General features: G+C 41.5%; 1 protein-coding gene across 2 annotated transcripts in view; it reads left to right on the top strand.

The window, feature by feature from the left end:
* Nucleotides 1-27,025, top strand: part of NKD1 (NKD inhibitor of WNT signaling pathway 1) — a 107,840-nt gene that overhangs the window by 51,416 nt on the left and 29,399 nt on the right. For both annotated transcript variants that reach the window (XM_072346799.1, XM_072346800.1), the window contains exon 4: nucleotides 13,323-13,380. In XM_072346799.1, the coding sequence (XP_072202900.1) occupies nucleotides 13,323-13,380 (58 nt within the window). The remainder of the gene's footprint in view (nucleotides 1-13,322; nucleotides 13,381-27,025) is intronic.

Genomic DNA, 27,025 nt, shown 5'->3' on the forward strand with positions numbered 1-27,025 from the left:
TAGATTACTAAATAACAAAACCTCAAGTGCAGACAGGGACTTGAGCCACTGGGCCATGTGAGTAGTATCTCTGACTGAACATAAGCATGCAGAGGCATAGCAGGTAGCATAAGGTCCTGGCTGGTCTGGTGCTGGGTGCAGCAGATGTGTTGTGCTGTGACCACAGCCACAAAGCAATGCCAGGATCACGGTACCAGCAGTTCCAGCAGGACCAGTAAGATGGGCTGCTCCAAAGGATGAAGGTTCATACGTCAGTTTCATTTTGGAGCACATCATGGTTTTGGCTTTGTGTATGTTTAAATAGAACAGCTTTATCATTTAGTTCCTAACCCTTGCTTGAATGGTCTTTAGAGTAGGGTTTTTCTGTGTGTTGCATGGTATTGGATTGTGGTGTTTTTTTTCGAGTGTTCCTATTTACAGAAATGGTTTTCATTTTCATCTGTTCTTCCCTGCCTTTTTTGTTGTTTTTTTGTCTTGTTTTGTTTCGTTTGTGACTGAGACATTTTTTCCTTCACAATTTGATTGATCTGTCTTCTTTCAATTCCACATTGGCTGGCTGCATGTGGAACCCCCCTTGGCTTTAGCTGAGACAAAATCGACTGCATACAATTTCCCTCTGACAGCTTGTACAAGAGCAAACATTTCCGAAGAGCTGAAAGTCTAGAAATTCAATCAGCGGAAAACCTACTGTGTGGAACAGCTTTGCTAGTGCTACAGCTCCCTGCTGGGTAGAAAGGCAATCCAGTTACAATAAATCCTTAAGAGTGGAGTCATTTGGGTAAAAGGAAAAACAAAAGCTGGTTTATACAAACTGATTGAAGTCAGACGTTTTGACTTCCCATTGAAAAGGGAGTCAAGGCCCAGGCTTGCTTGGTAATTTAAAGGGGAGATTGGTTCCTTTCATCTTTCTCTAGGGCAGGTTCTTAATATTTTGCTTGTGGAAGAAATCTTAAGAGTTTTCAACATAAGTTAAAATATCTACTTTGATATTGATACTGATGCTTTAGCTAACTATGAACTGAGCTGGTCCTGAGTGCTCTAGTGAGAGGCGAATGCACAGTTCTCATTCCAACCTCTCTGATTTTGTTTCACTGCAGTTACAGAAATGTGAAACTAGGCTAAAACTGGGATCCAAATCAAGGCTTACATGTCCTGCCAGGATGGCTTGAGCAGCAGTGTTTGTACTGCGCTGCTGCTGTGTTGTGAGCTTGTGAACTTGTTGATGCAATCTGGGCTGCCCAACGGGCTCTACTAACTGAAGTTAAGAGGGAGAAGATATCTGCTTTGTTTGTGTTAATTTTCTTTCATTCTTTGAATGCAAGCAATTAAAAATTAATGGCATTAAAGACATTTGACATTAAATAACAATGTTAACTGAGAAGTCGGTAATAGCAGTAAGTATATATTTAAAAATTATAATGAAGTAGCTTAGGGTAATAAGGCTTCCTAGTCATTTGCCTTTATTTTAATAATTATTTGAACCACTCCTCTGTATACCTTCCATACTGAAGCAAACTAAACAGACCAACGGGCTTGAAGGAGAAAATGAAGGAAACGATCTGCTGTGAAGTGAGCAAAGTAAGGTGACTGGAAATGCTGAGGCTTTCTTTCTTCTTTGCCCTTCAGGTGTTTGTGTAAGAGTAGGTAAAACTTTTCCAGTCGAATGTGAATTTTAAATGCTGCTGTCCCTTTTAATAGCTGCATGGGGCCGGCCCAGCCTGCTGCTGTGCATTTAATCTGCATTTGGCTGTCATTCATCTTCCTCCCTCCTGAATGTGTCTGATCCTCGTGGAAAATATTAATGATTGTATAAACATCGTTTAAAGGATTTCAACTGGCCGTTCTGTTTAAAGAAGTTGTCAAGAATTGTAGCAAATGAGTACAAAGCCTTGCCACCAAGATGGAGCTAAGTAGGTTTAAAAGAAGAAAGCCAGACAGGATGGTAACCTGGTAAAATTTGGGTTGTGTCACTTATTAGTCACTTCCCAAGGAGGAATATGTTGTGTGGACCTGCAGAGTCCAATTGCAGCTGTGACCCATTCTTTATGGGAAGAGAAGGACTGGTGGTGTCAAGTTTGTCAGATCAGCTATTGCTGGTTGGGGAGCTGTGTTTTCTATGGCACCAGCAGTGGCCTCTGCTTAAGTAGTGATAGATAACAGTGAGATCCATTCGTGGAAATAGTGGAATGCAGAGAAAGTATTTTCATCCGTAATGATTCAGAAACCCAAGGCTGACTGTCTTTGTAAGATACATTTCTGTGTTTCAAGTTAAGGAGCTGTAAGATTTGTGTATTTTTATGTTTTTATCAGTGTTTCTTGAAAGGAAACTTGATCTTTAGCAAAATTTATCTTTTTTTTTTTTTTTTCCTTAAAGTTTCTGTTCTCGCAATGTAAAAACAAACAAGCACATTCCAAAACCAGAAAACCAAACACTTCCCCTGAAATTGTGAAAAATAGACATAAAAGCTCTTCTAAGGTCTCTGGATGTCCCTTGGGTATCATTCTGCCCAGTTCAGGAGACAAGCCATACTAATGGCCTGATATTTGTATTTATATCCAGCATTTGGATGTCTGGAATGTCAGAGTTGCTTCAAGATGAGGATCTGCTCCATCCTGGCAGAGTGAAGGCGGTTTTTCTCCCATCTGTAGCATGGTTTCTGTGTGTCAGCAGAAGTCCCGTCTGAGGAAGAAACACACATCTGAAAGAATTCTGTCTAGACTTCTGGAGTTCATGGGGACACCATTGAAAATGCATGGGTGGCGATATCTTTGACATGCTCGTATTTTGAGACTTCAGTTGCCGTGCTTTTAGCTCTCAGTAATGTTCTCTGTTCTGTACTTTTGTAGTCCTGTTCCTTCTGACTACACCCACCTGACCCCACTCCGGCACTGTGGAAATCTCCATGTCTACAGAGTAGATTTAAGCTATTTGAACAGCTCTGCTGTCTGCTCTCCTGCTGAAGCTTCCTGCTACCCCAGAATGCGGTGAATGAACTCAGCAGTGAGGTATTTTGTTCGCAAATCCCACAAAGCTTGAGGATGCCTTCCTTGTTACTCCCTCGAGGAAATTAGCCACCCCTAAACACTGAGGCAGGAGAGGTAACAACAAGGCATCTTACCAAGAACCACGTTTTGTCCCGAGCAAATCTGATACAAGATTTTATTTCTGGTTTTCCTAAGCTGTTTACTAATGTGTTCTGGGGAATTCTGGCAAAAATGTGAGCAGGGAGTAGCAGCAGCTGAAGTGGAGAAACTGCTGAGCTGCTACACAGGACATTTTTTATGCAGATGAAAGTGGATGCAAAGTGTGGTGTGTGGAAATGAGCAGCAGTGAAAAACCAGCAGTTCTGCATGTTGTGCTGTGGTACTGTGGCTTCAGTGTGAAACACTGAGATACGAGGCCTCGCATTGTTGTGCTGCACAAGTTGAGCTGACTGGCTCTGAGGTTTCCATGTGTGGTTTCTCTCATCCATCGAACACTGAAAAAATACAAGTAGAACACACCTGCTTGTTTAAAACAGTTTGATTATTAGATTAGAGATCCCTACACTTCCACCCCACACACCTTTTCCCCTCTACAGAAATCCTTTCTTGTTGTTTGTTTGTTCTGTGGGGAGTCTCCAGCTCATTGGTAGGAACTTTATTCGGACTTCTATACATGAACTGCGGTTGTGGATTTGTAGGAGTTCGTGTACAAGGGGGAGAAGGAGTTTGACATTGCTATTGTACTTGTGTTTGTTTTGATTTTATATCCATCCCATCGGAGGGGAGAAGCACCACTGAGAGGTGCTGCCAGGTGTGGCTTCCTACTGCTTTCTAATTCTGTGATCACAGAATGCTCAATTCTGCAGTCCTTGCACAGACAAATCTCCCACTGATTTCAATGGGGAATTTGCCTGCATCAGGGATAAAAGAGCGGGCCCCAAGTTGTGTACAATGATGCAATCTGATCCTCCTGCTGTGGAAATTGATGTAATTGCATTCTCGCCCTCCCCCCTTTTCACAAGTCCTCTCTCCACCAGCCCGTGGTGACTCCTGGGGGGCTTCTCACCCAACAGGAAGGATGCAGCTGTGTGCCAGAGCAGCAGGGGAGGGGAGGAGACCTGCTCAAAAAATTTATGGAGGGTTGCCTCCTAGATGTAACCCTAGAAAATGGCTGAGGATACGGACCTGCCTGTGCCAAAAAAATCCCGTCACCTGCTTTTGCTGAACGAGCAAACACTACCTCTCTGTAATTCTGCCATACGTGACATGTCCAGTGCATATTTTGTAAGGCTGATTTCAAAGTGTTCTGTGAATTGAACAGTCTCGTCACTGCCTGCATTCATCCAGTGCGGAGGGACAGGGGTAGCTTTTTTTAGGGCTCTGTATTGTTGTTGTTGTTGACAGTCTGTTTTCAGCAGTGCCTTTGTGCCCTGGCACAGCGCAGGTTGCTTGGGAATATGGAACCTGGAGAATGCTGTCCTTTGTTGCTGGCGAGCGGAGCGACCTCTCTGCTGCTTCCTTTGCTTTGCCATTTATGTGGGGTTTGGCTTTATTTTTTTTCCCTTTGGGAATTCTAGGCTCGGCTGAATTTGTTCTGTGTTTTGCGGAAGAAAGAGCTTGTTAAAGAATTCCCCGATGACTTTGAAGTGAACTATTTATTTTCTCTCAAGGGTTATTCAGTGTAGCCATTTGCCCCCTCTTCTCTGTTTTTTCACCCCAGTGTTTCCTGAGCTACAAACATTCTTGGAATATATTAGTTGTAATGAGTTATGTGGGCATCAAAAGTTTTCTTTGAAACTATATGGCATCAACATCTGTTAGCTCTTAGAGAACAGAGATGCAGACAAAGGGGCTGGTGGGGGGGAGGGAGGAAAAAGATATTAAATTCTGGAGTATGAAGTCTCCGTCTCAAAGACTCAGGGGGAGGGGAAGGGGAAATCTGCTCAGCTCTGCTGCTTTGATGTGGTGCTCTGGCCCTGGGATTCCTTTTAGGGGAATGTGCGTGGCAGACGGTCCTGCACGGCCGTTGGTCTGTCCGGGGGCCCTGCCTGGTGCTCCCAGCCACACCGGCAGCCCTGCTGCTGCCTTTGGTGCTGCTGAGTTGTTTGCAAGGAAAATGCAGACTGCCCAATTTTCAGCTGTCGGGATGGGGAGTCAAAATTCTGAATAATAAAGGTAACTTGTAAGAAATATTTACAAGCAAACATTTTTATTTGCTTGTAATTCTAATGACCCTGTAAGTCAACGTGGAACTGTTCATCTGAATCAGGTTTTCACGTGGTGTGTGTCTGTTTTTTATTGCCTGTAATTAAAAAACACATGTCTGTTTCCAGGTATGCAGCATCAATCAGCATTCAGGCGTGATTACCGATGCTGTGCTACTTACAGGAATGTGTGGGAATGGGTTCTGCTTTCTCTTTTATCTTCTTTTCTGCAGAGCCTCTCAGTGCTTGTCTTACATGCCAGAGAGGAGAGGAGAAACCTCTGTTGTCTGTCTTTTGCTCTGTTTGGCTCCATTTTTAGACATAGTGCTTGTGGCATTGTGCTTCATTGTGGCTTCCTGGCCCGTTAAAACCCTGACCTGTTATAAAATGATTAGTTGACATACCTGGGTTCTGGGGACAAAGAGGTGGTTTGAGAAGGAATGTGAACCATCTGTTTTGCCAGCACCTCCTGTTGACAGATTTATGGATCAACATTAGCATATGCGTCCAGGGTCACACACCTGTGCTTCCTAACAAGGTAATATAATATATAATAATATAATAATAGCAGGGTATGTTTTCGTCCAGCCGAAGGATTCAGAGCTCTCTGCAAAGGTGGGCATCAAGAATTCCATTTTACAGTTGAAAAATGAAGGCACAGGGAGATTTAAGTGACTTACCCTACACCACACAGTGAGTCTGTGGTGGAGCAGTTATTGAAACCAGGTTTCCTCCAGCTGCATAAATATACGTCATCCATTAGCAGGAAAAGACTTGGAGTCATAAACATAATAGAGGAGCATTGATTGTCATTCTAGGGGAGTTTTAAGCCCTTGTGCTAGGAAAACCTGCCGTGTAGGAAGACACGGGCTGTTGTCACAAGAAAGGTTCAAAATGCCATGTGTTAATTTTGTAGTGATCATTGAAGGCAGTGGAAAGAGTACCCTAGTTTTCAGTCTTAAATTCACATCTTAAATTAGTTATTCTGTAGCCAAGCTCTGAAGCTATGCTCTGCCTGCTGGTTTCTCAGCGTATGCCTGGGTAAAATCACCTTGATGCACTGAAGTCGAGTTGTTAAAGAGTTTCTTGGTAAGTGAATCTATTGCAAAAGGAAGTTGAATAGAAAACCAGATTTAATATGTAGCTACATCCATCTGTCTGCCATAAAGGAGAAAGTAGCCCAGAACAAGCAATTTGGAGGAGTTACTGTGATTCTCCAGGCTGGAAGTTAGATGAAGATTTGTCTTCTTTCATTCATGTCCTTAGACTTGTTCATCAGTGTAATCAATATTGAAGAAGTGTTCTTAGGGGAAATGGGACAATTGATTTTGCAATCAGGAAAGAGGCCAGAGGATAGCTAGAAGAATAAAGCAAAGTAAATAGCTGAATCTGTAGAGTTCAGTTCATTTGTCCTTCTGAAGTAGCTTCAAAGTGAATTTAAATATAGCAGAATGGAGTCATTTCTTGATTCAGTCCATTTCATCTCAAAAACTCATGATCTTTTTTGGCTGGAAATGGCTGGACCTTTCAGTTGGAAAGTAACTGCTGAATCCTTATATCTGCTCATTCATATAATTGCTTTCTATTATATAATCTGCAATCTGACAGAAGTTCTTGAAAAACTGGGCCTCGCCCTATCACCTTGAAAAGAAGCCATAATAGTTCTAAAACTGCAGTAATCACGTTAATGGAATATGTCACTATCCAACAGCTAGCAAGAGTTTCTGAACATCCACAGAATACAAAGGTCAAAGCATAAGGAAACATTCTTGAAACTGGAATGATCTGAAGCAGACTGCCCCCGAGGTGGATCTTCTAGATATTTACAGGTTTTAACACTGGATAATTTTATCTGTTGGCACTTTTTTTTTTTTTAAATTTTTATTTTTCTTCTTATTCTGTCTTTCTTTTTTTCCATCCACTTACTGACTCACTTGCCTTGCATAGAGCATAGGAATCTTATGATTCACGTTAAACGTGCTGCTTGGTGGCATTTGTTGCATGCACACCAAGTGACTAGCCGCTAAAAGAGAATGCCCATTTGCCTGCTGCAACAGAGACAAAAAAGCTACCTGCAAACAGCATGTTTCAGTAGTGCTGCTACCTGATTTTCATAGGTTAAAAAAATATATGTATCAAAAGAATAGAAAAAAACTTGTGTTTCATCCTGATTAAAAGCCTTGTCCAGGCATTGGACTGAGTCAGAGAGGTTCCCCTGCATACTGCAAACAGCCTGGAGCAAAAATTACCACATTCACCTTCCTAGTCAGGCATCCTTCTTGAAGGCTTTTGCGTGAGTATCCTACTGCTTCCACTTCCTTGCTCAGCCTCGTGTTCCTAACTATGGGGTATCTTTAAAAGTGTATGATGCACCTACTTGTACCTGTTGGAGGGTCTGTAACAGGATCATAAAGATGTTAGGGATATTTCTTGCATAAGAAGTCTCTGGTAGCTCCTGGTTGCTTGTGACTGGAGATTAGGTGTTCTTTTGGTCTTTGTCTTCACAGCATTGGGCCATAAACAGGAATTGTTCTGTAGTCACCATCTGTGAGGTGAGCCTGGGAGGCTTCAGTTCTGGCAAATGAGTGGATTTAGATGTATCGATTTCAAACATTATCTCTGTGTTATTGCAACTGGGAAGTACTGTTCTGGAGCACAGGCAGCCAAATTGAATGCATCTGTGTGTTTCGCCATTTCATTTTTGGGGCTGGCTTCTTAGAGTGAGCCTTTGTGCTGGGTTCTAATGGGGCAGTTTCCATAGCTTTGTGGTACACTCATTGTGTTCTACTGTCTCTACTACGAAGACACTGACTTCAGGCACAGAGGCCATATTGACAGATAAGGCAGTAAAATCCTAAACCATGGCATCTTAACCCACTCAAGATCACTTATCAGAGATGTTAGAGGAGAAATCTGTTTTCTTAACATCTGTACCTGCTGTGATCATATAGTGAAGAAATTTTATCTGAGAGAAGCTTCCATGCATGTAGAGGAAGAAAAACCCATCTGTAATGGATCACAGAGCACCAGGTTCATATTTCAGAGGAAGAAAACATTGCAGAAATTGAGCATGCTGCTTCATTATTGCAGTTGTTGTGTGTATCTTAATGTTGGGCTATTTTGTCTCAATTTCTGCAGGGATGAGCTGCTTTACATTTTCTTTACAGAAGGCTGAATCTCAGTGAATTGCCTTTATGTTGTTTGTGTGAAAGACCAAAGGCCATCCTTGTTCTCTTGAACCTCTGTTTCTCAGGATCGTTTTTCCATCAGGAATTGAAGTTTATATTAGGTGACATAGTGTTCTCATTGGCAGCTGCCTTAAAACTGCTCAAAGATCTACTCCAGCAAGACTTACCACATATCTTATCCCTTGCAGCTCTGTTGTGAAACATCTTTCTTCAACTTTGCTCTCCCAAAAAGTCCTGGGATTTTATTGCATCAGTAAGAGATTAAAGAGAAGACACAATACATATTTCTTTTAGACAGGCAAAAGTAGGGAGAAAAGTTTTCTGGCTGTACAACTTGTCATTATACGTGTGTTTTACTTGGGGAAAGTGGTGGATATGGCACTTTGATAAGAATTTCACTAAAACAGGAAACGTGTGCATATTTCTTTCAAAAATTGTTGAAAATTGCTTATCTTGGGCTAAATCAAAGGATTTTAGTGAAATGTTTTTTATACTGGAGAAAAGCCACAGCTTTTTTGAAAAATATGAATTAACACAATATATATGTGGTGAAATACAGGGAGGGGGGAGTTATGAACTTCAGGAATGTGCAGGTTGTCACAATAACCCACCCAAATCAAGGGTTAGCCTTCAATATATCTGATATATCTATGGATGAAGCTGTCCCTTCTTACACTAAAAGCAAAACTGTGTTAATCACTGTCTTAGTCCAAATGTGTTTGCTAAGATACATGCTCTATTTTCACTCTTTAACTTTGGCTCTTGTGTTCTGGGTTTTGGGTATTGCAGAAAGCAGCAAGAAAAAGCAGAGCCAGGACAAACAGGCAGAATTGGGTGGTGATGAGAATTAAAGGAATCAGTGAGCATGGGGGCTGGTAGATGTGAATGCAAGTACAGCCATGCAGAGCCTGGAAGGTGAAGACAGGGAACCTGACCTCAGTGTGAAATGGAAAGGGAGCAGAGGCATGGAAAGAATACAGTATTACGGGCAGAATGATGGGTGAGGCTTTGGCTGGCAGCCTTAGGGAGCATGGGAAAAGGACGTCAAAAGTTGAAGCACCAGAGTGAGTGCCTGGCCTTCAGTCTCCAGAGACACGTGTTGGTGAAAATACTGCGTAGGGTGGTCAGGGCTGAGGATAGGATTAAAAAGATAAAATTCCCCCTGAGTTGGAATTCATTGGAGTCTGATTGCTCAGAAAAGGTGGGATGTGAGTGACAACTGCCTGACTTGTAACTAGCTGAGCAGGAGCCCTGGGAAGTGGGAGTTTCCCACGAGTGTTTGTATTCCTTGGGTACTAATATACTGCTCAGCATTTCTGAGGGAGTTGCACTAGTTAACCTTTCCCCCACCCTCCTCAATCTGAGCCCCGTACAGCAGCACCAACCAGAACTGGACATGTGGGACATGAGGTCCTTTTCATCTGGGCCGGGCAGCCGGCTGTTCTTAGCTTTGAAACAGATGTTTGAGCTGAATTTCAGTCGTTTTGTGTGATTTGTGTTTGTAGCTGGTGGAGGCCAACTTCTTTAGCAGGGAAACTCCTGGTGAGGTAGAGACGCTTACTCTCAATGGGTTCCTGTTTAGCAGCCTCTAGAAGTGGCATGCTGGAATAATCCTACGTAAACGTTTCTTCTTTTTCTTCTTTCAAGTTCTCGCTGACCTCACTTATATAGTATTTCACAGGGTACATCTGGTTTTGGTTGTTTCATGACTCAGTGCTCCAGTTTGAAAATGCAGTGTTGTGATTTAAAACACGGTGTCAGGACAGTGATGTACAGCTACCTATGACCCAAATGCTGTTGCCTTTGCTCTACCCAGCACCGCTCCTGCAGCTGTGCAGCTTGTGGGGAGCCTTTGGGCATGGCTGCAGGAGGCAGGGACAGTGCAGGTGGTTTTGTCCCACCATGCCTGCCCTTCCCCTATGCTTGGATATGCTTCTTCCTGGCCCTATGATGCTCTCTTCCCACTAGAATTGGTTGAGCTGTGAGTTGCTTTACACATTTATCCTGTCCTATTGTTCCCCTTCACTTCCTGAATTAGACTAGCTGGTGGTAGATGCACTGTTTTGTTCACGTTAAGGGAATTGTTGTGGTTTACTGGGAGAATAGTTCTTCTGCACTTCCAGCTGCAGTCAGGATTGTTTTCTCCAATACTGGCTTAGTTTTTGTACTTTATTTTTGGATGTGAGCTTGCATAAACCACCCAGAATCCTTTACTCAGTCAGGTTCACTTTGGTGTTTTTCCAGCTTGTCTCAGTAGTGCTAAAGACATCCTTGTTTTTTCTCTTGGGTTTTTCAAGAGAAGGATTAATGGTAATAAGATGAGTGATAAGGTTTCTTTGTCTCTTTTAATTTTCCCCTCCTGTAGAATCTTAAAGAGTTGCCCACACCTTTCTCACCTGCTTATTAAAGGCAGCGCAGATCACAATCGTACTCTCACAGAGCACATATGAGTGGGAGTTGAGGAATTCTGTTTAAATACAGCCCTGCCTGTGGCAGTGGGGTTGGAATTTGATGTTCCTTGAGGTCCCTTCCAACCCAAGCCATTCTGTGACTCTACAAAATAAATCACCAAAACGTTCTAATGATACACTCATTTATTTTGGGATGGGTTGTCTGTTTCTGTGCTGCTTAACGGTAATGCTGTGGTTCAACACCATCAAAACACTTCTGTAGAATTCTGTGATTTATAGTAATTTGGTTGAAGGGAAACTATTCAAAATTTGCTTGCATTGAGTTACTACTTAAATAACTAGGAGCTAGAGAACAAGTGAAACTAGACTTGAATATGAAACATATTGTAATGATTAACCATGTAATGATTAACAGTGAGAAACTAAGGAAGCTTGCATGTAGAATATTAATGCTTTACTGCCTCTCTCCTTCATCTCCATTCATCTGCATTGAGTTACTTGCTGGTACCTTTTCCATCAACAAATACATGCTAATTTGTAAGTGGCATCTTTTGAAAAAAACATAAAAATCAATGACTTGTGACTTTTGTAGTGGTTGAAATTAATGACAACATTTTGGCAGGCAGTGTTTGAAACCCAGGTGCACCGTTTGCTTCCTTAAAATGTAAAGAGATGAAGGCTAGCAATTAGCTCTCTGCTCAGAGGAGTGTCATTATTAAGATCATACCTACTCATTGCAGAGTTGCTGATCAGAAAATCAGAAATAGTTTACCAAGAGAACCAAAAGGAGGGGGCAGGAATTCTGGCTTCAATAACAAAAGCAGTTATTAAATACTTGCCATTGTGGGACAGAGCAGGAGGGCCACGTGTGCTCCTGCAGTGACTTGTGCGTATCTCATTGTCTAGGAGAGCAGTCAGGCTGTGCTCTGAGAGCTTCCTGGAAAACTGATGACATGGAGGAATTTTACTAAACAAAAGTATGTTAACTTTTGCAAGTTGCTGGAAAGACCATCTTCCTTGCAGAAACGTGATTTGCCATGCCAGCATTTCCTGGCTTTTTTTTTTGTTCATGATGTCAATTTCTTCCATTATTTTTAAGTCGGTGATAGATATTAATTAGCGCTTGTTCATAAGGGGACTTTCCTTATAGAAGTAAAACTCAAATAAACAAAATAGCTTTTGTGGATTTGCTTCTGACAGCTTTCATAGCAGTGTCATGCTATGCTAAATCCCAGCGTGCTCTACCAGGTGACAGCATTTCCTAATGCTGTCAGATTTATCTTTAGGCCAAATGTCAGGGTATGGGCTTGTGAGGAGAGCAATATTTTCAGGGTCTCTGGCCTAGTAACCCCTAATCAAATCCCGCTGTTCGTGGAATTTGATTTTTAAAATGCTTCTGCAGAAACTAGCGCTGAAGAGTTCCTAAGATGTGCTTTTGTGGCTTAGTTACTTCTGGATAACTAATCTTGAAGAATAACATTTAGGCATGTGCAAGTTAGAAAAGAATCTCTGTCAGCTTCTTCAGGAAAAAGATGAACTGCATTTGTCATCATAAAACCGCTTGAACACATAAAGCTGTGAATACAACCAGGCATTCATTTTCACATTTTTTTCTCTTATTCTCGCCTTATGCCAAAAGCTCCCTGGTTTCTGCTTACAGTCCCCAGGTTAATGCTGAGAATGTGGAATCTGTGTTCCTGATAGGTTTTTGTAGGTGAGGCTGACATAGCTGTGAGTGCAGCGCTTGAACTTTTCAAGGCCGTATCTTTCTTCATCACCATAAATATTTATCAGTGGCAGAGAGAGTGTTTGTAGAAAATCTAGGGAGACTGACTGTAAGGTAAGATCAGTGACATTATGGTAATGCTTGGAGTATTTGGAATGAATGGAAGAAGGCAAAATAGAAGGCTAGTTGTGATAGATTACAGCTTAGCTGTGGTGGAGAGGTGAAGTTGGAATGATCTGCTAATTGGAGCATAAGGATACTCTTCAGGATCTTTATAAGTGGGATTAGCTGCAAATCCAACTGATGCCCATTTATTACAAGTTCAACACCATTAGAGAACTGTTTTTTGGGTCTGAGATAAAATCATCTGAGTATAAGTGACCTCTGCTTCTGTGTTCCACTAGCCATACTGGGGCTGACAAAATTTCCTTAGTTCCAGGACAGAAGTATCAGGCAGCTCTTCAGACTCTGGTATCTGCTTTTCTTGGGTGACCTCTGGCACATGAAAGTTTTCTGTTTGTTGGTGGAACCAAGTGATAACATTTGTCTGTGGGTGGTGAAGGACTTATTTCTCCTTTATCATTTCCATTCACATATATATATATATATATATTCAATTTTATATAGTCAATTTTTGTCTTAGAATATGTCCAGAACATTCTAAAATAGCACCAGATGCCTAGACTTCTTTCCTGGAAATTGACATTAATGCTTCATTAAATGTTTTTAATTAATCCTAGTGATGACATGTGTATCTTCTTAATACCTTTGTAGATCATCATTAATTTTTCTTCTCTTTTATTAACAGGATTTGTCTGGAGAAGGCTACAGAGACTCTATTGGTGATGAGCACTTTCATCTAGAAGGTATTTAAAGAACAAAACTTCGTGATTATTATTAAGGGATATTGGAATAAGTCAATGAACAAGTCCAATATAGGAATGCATATTTAACATTTCAGCTCTTGATATGGTGATGTTTCATTTGCTGGGCAAAGCTGATGTGATGGTAGTAAGGTATTATTTCTGTATTGCATATCACTGTGCTCCTGTTATCAAAAAAGCCAACCGGTTATATCATAGAGACCCAATATATTTGTTAAGGAGCTCAGCATTTTTGTCCAGGTACTTCCATTGGCAGCGTAGCAGTGGTAAACATTACTGTATCCAGCAAAGGTGGTAAATGTAATCACTGGAAATGTTTGCGTTCAGTTTTGCGCTATGCCGCTCACCCTCCTGTGATAAATAGACCAGGTTTGGAAACTACTGCATTAATTTATAAAAGATCAGAAAATCTTACACAATTCACTTCTCTTGAATATGAATGGAATCATCACTGCTTCAGATAATTCCTTGTCTCCAAGTCTCATCTCATGCCTTCCACTGTGACCAGGCCTCTCCTTGCAATGGGGTAGGATCTCTGAGTGGGCAGGGCATTCTCAGACCTTCAGTAAGGTCCGAACACACTGCTCAGCACACCAGTTGAGCTTTTGTTCGACAACTTGGGGTTGATGAATGGATGAGATTAATTTGATGACGTTGTTAGTCATTCTTCCCAACAAACAAGGAAATGAGCCGACAGAAACTCACTGAGTTTCTCTCTCTAGCATAACAAGTAGTTGCACAGGCTGTGTGCTAGATTTATACTACAGGTTAGTGGAAACAATTTGCCTAACGCATTTGAAGCAGCAAACTATGCCAGGCTTTACTTGGAAAGTGTTCTCCTTTTATAATCAAGTTGTTTGCTCCTGGTGGTAGACAGTTCTGTTGAAATGATGACTGGAGTTGTAACAAAATTATTGTAGTCTAAATAAAGGGGGACAGAGGTAGTACTTAGAGAGGTCAGGAAGACTGTGTGTGTAATCATGTGCTGCATATTCTTTAGCAGATTGCTCCATACCTGAGGAAGAGTTTGCTGTACTGAATATGCTTACAAAGTTTGGGTGTTAGGTAGGGTCCTCTCCTTTTTGTGTACTGGCAAAATCCAGTTGCCAGAATCAAGTTGTAAATTTTGATCACAAGTTGTGACAGAGATGTTTTTTGCCTTGATAGCCTAGTAGTCATACCTGGCTTGTACAACATGAGTGGGATTGTGTCTGTTGGTGAAACTGCAGATACCAAAAATATTTCTTTCATGTCAAAATAAATGGTACCTGTAACTCTGACCTCATACTCATTGTTACTACTATTTTTATTATGTACTAAGTTACTAACATCTTCCCTATATTTCCTTTGAGCGGTGAGCTTGTGACATTAGTTACCTTTTGCTTCCTTCTCTGACTATAAGTGAGTGGTTTTTGGAACATCTTATTCCATAATATTCTGCTCTCGTGTTTCTTTCACGGACTACTGATTGATTCGTAGCAGAGAAATCTTTAGCAATTGTTCTACATTGCTTATCTGTGATCAAAAAACATTGCTTTTACCTGTGATCAAAAAAGGATGCAGAATAGCAGTGCTTTTAAGGTAATAGTAGTGTAATGTCATTCTTTGGAGGTTGCTGAGACTGAGCTGAAAAAGTCCAAAGAGCTGCTGGTAGGAAACTCATTTTAAGCACCAGACATTGCAAAGGTCATTTTTCTCACTGAACAGGTTTCAGTGAAATAAGGAATTGTGCCTGCATCATCTGCGTTGTAAGCTAAGGCCATGAAGTGTTTGTATGTATTTAGGATATGTTGTGCATATGTGATAAACCACATCTGTGACTTCAGAATGTGGGGAAACAAGAAAATTGAGGTGCAGGCAGGACACTGAAGTAGATCTTGAAAGATTCTCCACATTAAGAATGTCTGTTGTCTGCCTGTGGAGACTGCTTAGACACTGGTTGGTGGTAGTGAGCAATTATTATATGCATATGTATATATATATGTGTGTGTATATATATATATATATATATAGTTGTAACTATTTTTTTCCCCCTCTTCTCTCTATTAGTAAGTAGTTTTATCTCAACCCAGGAGTCCTGCTTGTTCAGGTTTTTTATTTATTCCCTCCTTCATCCCACTGGGAAGAGGGGAGTGAGTGACTGTGGTGCTGAGCCACCTGCTGGGTTAAATGACAACAAAATGTTTCATTATTAGCATCACTGCAGTTTTCTCTTCATCTTGGAGTAGGCCATAACTGTACTAAAGGGTCGCTTACTAATTTTCAGAATGTTAGCAGAATCTACTTAATACAGGATAGTAAGTTCCAACAAGGTGAATAACTTCATTTTTTTCTATCTTTCTTTTACTTACCTCTTATTATTTCCTCCTTGTTGTGAAGAATAGTCTTGCTTAGCAGTCAGAACGTACAATAAACAATATTTTTAAACCAGTCAGCAGCAGGACTGTATTTATTAGATTTATTTTTAGGCTTTCCAGCATAATACCACCAAGAGCAGTTTTACATTATTACTTCTGATGCATCTAATTTCTTATGAAGCAGCTGACATCACAGTCTTTACATATGTGCAGGTGTAACGTGTGTTTTGTATATATACATTATGTCATCCAGAGACAGGGAGATGTGACACACCAAGAAAAGGTTAACTGAGCAGCTCTCACAAAATACATGAGTGGAAAAACAAAGACTTGATCCCAGCTCTACCAAGTATCAGGCAAGCATCACTGGACTATATTCTGCCTTTATAAATACACAGTAGGGGTGGGGACAGTTAGTTTAAGGGAAAATAAATAAATAAAGATCTCACATTAGAAGTATTATGTAGTATTAATTACTTGAAATGATTTATGTCCCACCTTCCCTCTAAGCTGTCCCATCTGATTCCCAAGTACAAAATCATTTTCCTCTTCTCATGATACTTTGACCTACACTGCTTACTTTATGTATTTATTTTTTAAATCAGGAGAACTCCTGATGAAAAGGACACATTTCTCAGATTTGCAAAAAAAGCACAGCAGGTGCAACAGTTCTTCTGGGTGAAGGGAAAGCTATAGCCTTCACACTTGGAGACCTTATTGGAGAATAAATCCGAGTTCTTTAGAAGACTCACTGAAAAGACAAAGTGGCAATAAGAGAAATAATTGAATTCCTTATTTTGTTTTACATAGCCAAGTTCATTACCTTTTTTTGCCTCCCTCTCTTTTTTTCATCTCTTAGCCGTCTGAGCAGTACAGATAAAAAGAGCTCTCTTTGCTGGATTTAACTTCTGTGTTGTTATGTAAAGCTTGATCAAATCCTTTCGTCTTAACAGACTTAACTGGCCAACAGCAAAAGGCTCGGGATTCTGGGATTAAGATTGTATTTGGTAAGAGGACTGGTGCATTAGTGCTTTCTTTTGAACTATAGAAAGAACAAAGTAAACATCAAAAGCATTAAGCCATGAGAGCGGATTGTTGACTCAATGTTGCTGCATGACAAGAGGTTAGAACTCAATAGTGGCTACTCTGTTTACTGAGTGCTGTGCAGAAGAAACAGTTTGACCAATATACTGTCCGTTATATCCAGCACCTGCCTCTGATTTCACTGTGGGGAAAACTACTGTAAATTGAATTTTTAATTTTCTCTTACATGGTCGGTGATTCTTCTTGATAGGAAAGAGACTGATGGAAACGTCTGTCTCTTATTATATTAGTCAGTTGTATTCCGATCCCCTTCTTCCTCTTTCACTAATAATTCAAAAATAATTCAATTAGAAACCGTTTCTGTTGTGGATGTATTTGCAACATTCATCCCAACGTTACCAGTGCTCTCTCTCTTAATTTCAGAGACTTTTGTTTGTCAGACTGAGAGTGCTTGTGATGTGCAGTCTGCCATGGCTCTATATACACCTCCCATGCTCGTTCTTATAAATCTGCTATCCAGCAGTATCTGCATGGAAAGCATGTGCTTTACTTTTCCTAGCTAGGAGATAACTAAGAGCATGGATTTTCCTCATCACTGGTTAGAATAGTATCTCAGTAGAACTGAATTGACCGGGGAAAGAAGTTGAAAAGACTGAAAGAAGTTGTACAAAGAGCTAGTAAGGATGTTAGGAGATGTTTTTCAGTTTGTCTCAGTGGGGAAGCCAAAATGGCGGGCAGGTACAGAAAATGGTGTCAAATAGCAAGTCCCTCTCCAGTCATGAAGATTACACAGGTGGCTCAAAGTTATCTGCTTTTTCAGTTCTTAAGGTTTAAGCACGCTTCTTAATGAACCATTTGAGAGACCTGCTCTTTCTTTAGAACGTTTCTCCCCTGAGCTTTTGGGGAATGGTTGCAGCTAAACTTGTGGACCAAGAGAGTTTTCTTACCTGACCACTCTGTGTCTTTATGAAGCGAACTGTCATCTGAACATCAGAAGCTTTCCAGGGCACCCCGTTTTCACTGTGCCTGTGATTTCTGAACCAGTAGCAGGAAAATTCCACTCTGACTGAGACTGATCACAGAACAGAGGCAATTTCCTACTTTTGGCAATACAACCTCTTTAGAACCCGGTGGGATATAGCTATCAGTCTGCATCAGCTGCCTTCTGGAGTTGAAGGTGAAATCTCTAAGCTCAGGAGACACAAAACTTATCGCTCAAATTAGGTATGTGGTAATGTGATTTCTCATGTCACCATTCTCCTGAAAATGATGACTTAAGTGTTTCTGCTAACTAGAAATCTTACACGTCTGTCAGATCAGTCTAGTCCTGTACCTGTCAGAGGAGCTGCCTCAGCTGATAGCAATCTGTGCCCTGTTTCATTTGTTAGTCAAAGATGACATCTTGATTATTTTTCTCTTGACAGAAGGCTGGAGATGCACCAAGCATGCTATGGAAATGCTATTTGCATGCAATACACTTTTTACTATACTTTGTTCTTCTTAGTTGCAACACCTTTGTGTAATCTGCTAGGCTGGCTGATGAGATTGTAAGAAAAGGCAGTTTTTTTGAGCTGCATGCACCTTCCTAGTTAATGCCTTTGGTTATGATGTTTTTCGTTTATTTTCTAAGGCATAAATATTTTCCTATGTATTTTCATGAAACATCAATTTATCTATAAAAACACACAGACTGCATCTTGTACACAAATGAAGTTGCTTTCTCTTTGTACTGTTAGTACTCTTAGTACTATTGATGTCCTTTTCCTGTCATGCTCTTAAACCAGATACCTGTTCACCACTAATACTGCTAACAGGGCAAATAATTCTACCATCAAAGTGCTCTTGTGGTCAGCCTGGGGTGGTTGCTATATGTGAATTCAGCATTGTAATGACTTGTTGCTAATTCTCTACTCTTACAATGGATTTGCTGTGCACAGGTATATGTGATTGCCTCTGAAGAGCGTTTGCTCACTGGTTGTAGTTTTTTCGTGTGTCAGAATATTTCCAATGTACCCATTGCTACTACAGAAAACAAAATGAAACAAATCTGAGAGATACCTTCAGCTTCAGGCTGTCCCATTGGTACCAGCCACCCGTGTCCAACACACAGCCAGTTCCTGCTGGACTGGCAGCTGATAAGCTGGTGACCGTGAGCTGGAAGAAGTACCAAAGAACACAGAGGGAGGAGGGGAAAGGAGCAGTGAAAAGTGCCAAGAGAAAACTGCTTAGTTTGGCAGTTAGAATAAAAGTCACCAAAGAACATGAGACTGGTAGGATTAGCAGAAGTTTTCCTGTGGTCATACACAGATCCAGGAAATTATAAAAGCAGGTAGGCTGTTTGCCATGAGTGGGAGGAAAATCTTACGGCATGAGGCACTTAATTTTTATTTTTTTTTAATTGTACAAGTACTTCTTAACATTAGCTGTTCCATTTGAGGGGGGTTGGTATTTGGATCAGAAGCTTTTGCTTCTGGAGCTGCTGTTTCAAGTGCAGCCAGGTCAGTAGTGATGAAAGGCTGTTGCCATCCAATGGCTGTCTGTAGTTGCATGCAAAGAGTTAGTGGTTTCCAGGTATTTCCAAAATGGCCCTCTGTGGTGTCTAACAGCTCCTGCCCGTGCTGGCAAGAGGGGTGCAGAATGGGCTGTTCTGTCACCTCAGAGGTGAGCCTGCCCCTTGTACCGAGCCACTGCTGTGCAGGGGGAACATGCTCTGTTGCTCTGTTCCCTGTGCATAGGTATCGTTCTCTGTAGCTGCCAGCCCCCCACCTCCTTCTGGTGCTGCCTGGTTGCTTTTGATGAACGGTGTGTTTTGTTTGTGGTTTGAGGATTTTGGTCTGGTTGTTAATTCTTTGCAGTGGGCTTACTTGCAGTAAGTAATAGTTCTACAGTGATCTCTGTATTCAGATCATTCAGCACTCCTGGGAAGTTGTTATTCCTGAATGCAAGGACACAATGGCAGAGCTGAGAACAGAGCCCAGGATTTCTTGCATCTGTGCCTGTTCTCCTATCCCTCAGAATGTTATGGAGAGAGGATCTGAAAATGTACTACACGGTAAAACTTTCCTGAGTTACAAGTGGTCTCTGTTCTTTATGGTGACTGAAGAAAGCCAGATTTTAATATTAATTTTGTGTGAAGTATAGAAAGTATTTCTGTAGAAAACCAAGGTAATGAAAAGGGAAGTGAACGAGTACTTCAAGAAGCAAAAAGCTGACACTTAGTGAACACCTTACACATGGAAAGCTTTTAAAATAACATTATATTTGTGTTTGAGCATTTATAACAATATTAGTTTTCTATAGTTTTTCCTTTTACATACGACGGCAACTTTTCCTACTTGCGTAGAGAAGCTAATGCTCTTTCTGAGTTGTCATTAAAAATGATCAATTAACAATGAGTATATTCATTCACTCACAGCTCTGTGGCAATCATGAACTAGTTTTCTAGGAGACAAAAAGTCTCCTGGGACTGTAGCTGGTGAAAACTTATGTCTAGATGTCAGTTGGATTGCTTCTCCTCAAGGATGCATATGAGAAGCAGGAGAATCAAAGAGCAAAAGGTAATAGCTTTTAGGAGATCTTATCAAAGAGAGGGACACTATAGCAATTACCTTCCACATCCCAAAAGTGAGCTTAGACCATGGCATCCAGCTGCTTGTTCACACCACTGTGTGAAGCCTGAGGGAAGCTCTGTGTAGGACTGAGACAGGGTCAATAAACAGGTACCAGTGTCGTGAGACTCAGACTCTGTGCATGAGGAATTTAAGTTCTGGGCCTGAGTAATCAGGACTCACCAAATTAGTCTGGGACATTGACGTTTTTCTCGAGCTGTCAATATTGTGATTCAGAGAAGGAGCATGTAGAGGCTTATCCAAGTGAGCTCACATAGGTTGGGTAGCAATCATGGTGCTCACAGGAGTGCATGCTGGTGCACAGCTGGCTGCCCACTGCATGGGTAGGGCTGTCAAATAGTCATCACCAGCCCAGGTGGCTGGGTTACAGCTAGCCAGCTCTGCTGGTCCTGCTCCCCTACCTCAGCTGTGGTGATGGCTCTGTGAGGCTGGGTATTAGGTGCCAGGTATGGCATCAGGTACACATGACAAACTGATGAGCTCAAGAGCATCTGGGAGAGATCTTATGTATGGTGCAGAGGTAAAGGTACATTACTGTACGTGTACAGCAGTGTAAAAATGAACTTTGCCCCAGGACGTACACCACTGAGAACAAAGAATGAAATATGGGAACAAGTCAGTTTGGAGTTTGAAAACAATTTCTTTGGAAACATGATGAATACCAGTGGTTTCATTTATTCTACTTGAAGAACAAAGATCCTTTTCTACTTTTAATTTCCCAGCAACGATTATTACCAGTTATTTTTCTTGTAGCTTTGACCACAGTTCGTGGAGGTTTTATTAGACATGTTTTTGAAAAGTGAGTCAAAATGCCATTCTTCTCTGACTCTCTTGTGACTCTCTCTTTTTTGCTCATGTGAAACTAGAGCATATTTCCAGGCAAAGATTTGGGGCCAGATAATACTCTCATGCTGGTGTTCATGGAATTATTCCAGATTTTGCTCATGTAATTGAAGTAAGTTTTGGCCCTTGCTATTTCAGAAGATAATATATTCATTTCAGTCCTCTGGCTTTTACGTGAAACATAAAATTCATCTTACAAACCTTGAATGCTGTATTCAGTAGGCAAGTACCGCTTTAACTCCAAGATATTCCTAATATTGCCCATTCTCTCATGCTTCACTTGACCTTGACATAGGCTGCAAAGCAAGTTTCAGAGCACTCCTTTTGCTGAGATTTTGATAGCTTTCTTCAACAGGCTTTTGTTTAGGTCCCGTGTGCATGCTCCTTTAAGGCCCTCCTACCTGGAGGGGTTTCCTATCTCTGTGTGCCCAATGGGAGGGTATGGTTTATGGCAGGATTAAATAGTTCTTGTATTTCTGTCATGCATTTAAAAGTAGTAGTTATCTAGCTGGCATTTAATTCAGGATCCGTCAATGTATACAGATGGCTAGGTAGCTGCCAAGCTAGGGAACTGCCTGAACCTTAGCGCTGGAGAGCTGAGACACAACAACCTGTCATCTTCTGAACCTTACAAACACACAGGCATGTACACGCAGACATATAGAGGCAATTTCAGTGAAAGGCGTATTGCTTTTGCCCGTTGCTGCTCCAAATTCAAAGTGTGTATCAGTCAGGGTGCTTTTGTGTGCTTCAACTCCACTTCTGCTGCAGTAGCTACAGAAACCCAAAGTTTTACCTCACCAGGCAGAACAAGTGCCCTTTGTTACCTAGACAGATTACAGCTTTTTCTAAAGTCTGCTCTTCATAAAAGCCCAGCTTGAACAGTGGAAATTCTGACTTGCCTCAGATACTGAGGAGACTTTTATAGTTTCAAGTAGCTCCAGGGTTGTATTTTAAAAGTTGAATTTCATCACATGTTTCAAGTTTGGTGGAAAAAAAAAAAAAAAAAAAAAAAAAAGACATGATATTTTTAGCAGAAAAAAGTCCGCCCCACACCTTTTTTCTTAACAGATGTTTCATCTCAATCATATCCAAACCTCAAAGCACAAGTAGCAGTCAACCTTATTCTCCTGTGGAGAGAAAGATAAAATGTAATTTGTTTGGAAGAGCGTTGGTGTGTTCTTTTTTTTTTTTTTTCTATCTTTTTGGTGTTGTTTTTTTTTTTGTAACCACAACTGGTTTGTGAGTAAAAGCAAATAATAAATGCAGCACTGTGGGGTTGTGGAAATGAACCCGAAGCAACGTTTCTGCTCTTGAAAGAGCTCCGAGTCCAGCTGCTCTTGTTAGATGGAAAGTCCCAACCCCCAGCCTACCAAAAAAATAAAAAAAAATCAGATTTTTCTTTTTTTATAAATCTGATCCAACAATCCAGGTCCTTTCACTGGTAAAAGATGTTAGAGAAAGTGCCCAGCTTTGTACTGAAAAGGATTTAAAACTGTCAGGGCAACAAAAAGTGAGAGAAGGAATTGTAGCTCTTAAAGAAACCAGAAGTAGAAGAGCTGCTACCCAAGGAATTTCGCAGGGCAGCATGGCGGCTGGGCATGGGGCTCAGTGCTGAGGGGAGCCCAGGAACCCTGAACTGCACACACAAGAAGTTTATTTAGGGGAAAGTTGCGGTCCCTCTTAAGGATCTCTAGGTGAGAATGCTGTGTGGTACTGCAGACCCTTTTATCATCTGAGTCAATAGGAATGTGAGTCAGCAGTGGGCCCTGGAAGCTGGCAAGGCCAAGTGTACCTGGGGTGCATCCAGCACTGCCAGCCTGGTGAGGGAGGGGGCTGTCCTGCCCTGCTCTGTGCTGGGGGCAGGTTTGGATATCACAGTGTAAGGACATGAAACCATTGCAGGGTGTACAAAGGAGGGCTACAAAGGTGGTGTGGGGTCTGGAGGGCATCATGCAGGAGCAGCTGAGATTCTTCAGTTTGTGCAGCTCAGAGCTGAGGAGAAGCCTCATGGTGGCTGCTGCTCTGCACAGGGAGTGGAGGGCAGCTCTGAGCTCTGCTCTGTACTTCAGGGACGGAGCCTGAGGGAATGGCATGGAGCTGTGCTGGGGAAGGCCGGGGGTTAAGGAAAGGGTCTGCACCAGGCGGTGGCAGGCATGGAATGGGCTGCCCCAAGGCAGTGGGCATGGCCCCAAGCTGCTGGAGCTCAAGCATTTGGATAAGGCTCTCAAAAAATGTTTTTATTTTTTGGGTGGTCTGTGTAGAGCCAGGAGTTGGACTCAGTGATCCTTGTGGGTCCCTTCCAGCTTGGGAAGTTTTCTGTAGAGTTCTTACAGAGAAAGGAGCCATCCAGGTGCAAAAGGATGTTCTTGGCAAAGCACTGTTGGGATAAAGACTGCTTCCCATGCCTGCAGCAGGACATTCAAGGAGCTCCTCCGAGCACCCATCGTGCCTGGTCCAGGCTGCCAGTGCCATACAGTGGCTGCTGCCTGGGCTCTGCTGCAAGTTGTGACTGCAGGCCAGATTTCAAGACATTATGTCTGAACTAAAATTCACTATGATGCTGTTTAGGAGGATATTGCAGAATTTTCTACCAAAAGGGTAGCTGCAGGGGGAAGCTGACTCTTGGGCTGCGAAACACATGGACTCTCTAGAACAATAGGATGGGCTGGTTCACCAGTAAGCATGCTCCAAACTGTGTCCAAACTGTGTCTACTTATGCATTTTGAGCAGTGTGCAGCACAGCAGATTTCCATCTCTAATTCTGATCTTTGGGCTGTCCAATGGTGATTAATAATAGTGTATTTGCTGTGTGGAAATAATTTCTTGTTATGAGATCCTGTGTGCCCTCTAGACGTTAAGTAAGTTGGTGGTGTGTAGCCTAGATAAAAGTTTATTTCTCTGAATGTTTTATAGAATGTGAGGTATCACCACAGTACCATTCCTCACCCACATCTGAATATGACAAGGAGATGCTTGTGCATGTATGTGTATTTGTGGGACTGTTAGTTAATATATTGCTTTCTATTCGGATGGTGTGTTGTGGATAAATCCCCATTTTCCCCCACCTCTTGCAGTGAAATGTAGGACTCTGCAGATGGGAGCACCAAACCTGCTACTGAATATTAATTATCAGAGAGCTTTTCAGATGTGCATCTGATTCAGCATAGCCAAAATAATGTTGCAGTACAGGTCCACAGCACTGCTCTCTATACAAGACTAATTTTGTGAGTCAGAGTGATGTTCTTCATGGGAAACATTTTTGATGAAATGAATCTTACAGCTCAAATACCTTCAGAGGCCCTGTTATCATAGCAAGGTGGAAACAGGATTTTCCCATTGAAGATCTGAGTTAGATGGGAACGAGTTGATATCAAAGCCTGCATTATTAATAACATTACCTACTCAGTCTCCATTTGAATAAAGGGTTATGTAGTGTCTGTTTTTTTCTTCTTGTTCTTCCTTTGTGAATCTCAGGGGGAAAAAAAATCTGAAGAGACAAGAATTTAAAGACAGAACAACTTATGTGAACATGCATATTTGCAGCTTACGCTGTGAAGGGATTTTAAAAAGCAAAATTATTACCAGTTACTAAACAAGATCACTGCATAACTGATTTTAGAGAAGAGAGGTCTGGCTTCTTTTGCTTTAAGCTACAAATGATCACCTGGTGTCCCCATCTGTCACTGTTCAGCAACAGAATTTAGCACTTTGTAGGCCCATTCAGGGCTCCAGGGACACATAGCACTGTTAGATAGTGGTAAGCGGTCCATATGACAGTGACAGTTTTCACTTAGGTACTTACCGACATTAAATGGCACGTCTAGTTATAGCAGATTGAGTTCTGCTAATGTGGCTTTTGATATGCTCACTGATCAAACACAAATCTTGCTGCTACAGTTGTCATCCTGAACTGTTCTGACCGGAGTTTATAGATTGCCCCCCCTCACCAGCCTCCTTTTAGGTAGAGGAGGGGTGGGAGAAATTATCTCCTTTGATCTCCAATGAGGAAGGGGAAAAAAAAAAGACAGTTCTGTTCAGGCTTTTGGCTAACACAACAAACAGTGTTTAAAATTTAACTTTGCTTAATTAATTAGTAATTCTGTTTAGTGCTGTCTGATCTTCATCCAAAAGGTATTTTGAAGCTTGAGAACTGAACATCAAAGTGTATTAGGTGAAGATGGTCAAGTAAGGCATTTAGTCTGGCAGTTGCTGATGAAATACAGCCAGTTGGGGAACTAATTGGAAATGGGAATCATAATCTGGCAAAATTCAGCAAACTCCCTCCCTTCAGCAAACTCGCTCTAGAGAGAGTGCGAGAAGTCTGTGTTTAGTGTTTAAGGCTGTATGAGTTACATGCTAGCTAGCAGAGGAGAGAGACTTTATTGTCTTTTGTGCCTGAATCCTTGGTACAAATCCTTTTTTGTGGTAGGAAAATAAAAAATTTCCCCTCAACCTGATGACCAAAACAAGAGACCAGAACTAAACGTGTTTTTGTTTGATGATTCTATATTGAGCTTTGTGGAGTTATACATGTGAAATTATCAGGGATGATGTGAATTGATGCTTTGTGGGAGGCGGTGTTGCTCAGACCTGTGAGCTACTTATTCATGAGACAAAATGCCTTGTGATAACATCTGAGTGATCTTCAGCATAGCAATTCTGAGATGTCCTAGTGGTGACTTGTCAACTAGAGTCTGATGCGTGAATGATTGAAACATTTTGGGTTGTTGTTTTTACGCAAGCCATCACATGTTCTGAATCACCATTCCTCTGTTCTGTGCTTAATGTCTCTGTCCAGTTTGGCGCTGGCAGCAACATTGTGATTTATTTTTTTTCTCTGCTCTGTGATGTGTAATCAAACCCTTAATTTGTGTTGTGACCAACAAGTAATGCTGAAACAGAAGAAAATGGCTTCTCTCCATATTTTCAGGTTAAAATACCTATCCTTGACTAGTACGAAGCACTGCTGGTACAACTCTTGCTAAATTGGCTTTGATTTGTCCCACTGGACTTAAAATGGACAATTAATTTCCCTACAGTAAGTTTCAGAGAAGGCAGCTTGATCTTTGTTGTTTTGAAGGGTGTGCCTAATTCATCAGCTTCAGCTTTCAGCCAGAGAAAGCTGAATACATGCTTTTGGCAGCGACCCAGCACGAGCCTGTTTTTCTATGTATTCGCTCTTCTGGTGGCTGTGGAACAGGAATGTTACTCACTACTCAGTCCAGTTCTGCTTATGGACATTAGCCACTGGAGAAGAGGACCTTCACTCAAGTAAAGCTATCTCCACCAGGGGTGTATTTCAGTCAACTCCTATGGAATAGAACCAACACGTGTGCTTACTGGGGATGATATTTCTTAATTCCTGGCCTCCAAGAGAATCTAAAAATGAAATCTAAATGTAAGTTTAAGTGTTAACTATGGGACTTCTCAAGAACTATCAGACATAGTTGTTACTCCTCTGGTTGTTGTGCATGCAGTGAAGAATGTCAGTTATGTTTGTCAAACCTGATTGGCAATGACAAAAATGTTGAAGGACCCAGATAATTTAGACATCAGGGACTTCAGGAACAGCAACACAGTTGATTCTCTTTCTATCCCTTTGGTCCTCTTTGTCTGACTCTTCTGCTGTGTCTGCTACATCTGTATATTGGAAGCGAAACCCTTGCCTTGTTGGCATCAATAGGAATTTTAGTACTGAGCTTGCTTGGACAATCAGTTCCACCTGTCCAATACTGCTACTGAGGTTCCATT

This window comes from Excalfactoria chinensis, chromosome 11 (assembly GCF_039878825.1).
Source record: "Excalfactoria chinensis isolate bCotChi1 chromosome 11, bCotChi1.hap2, whole genome shotgun sequence".
Taxonomy (NCBI): domain Eukaryota; kingdom Metazoa; phylum Chordata; class Aves; order Galliformes; family Phasianidae; genus Excalfactoria; species Excalfactoria chinensis.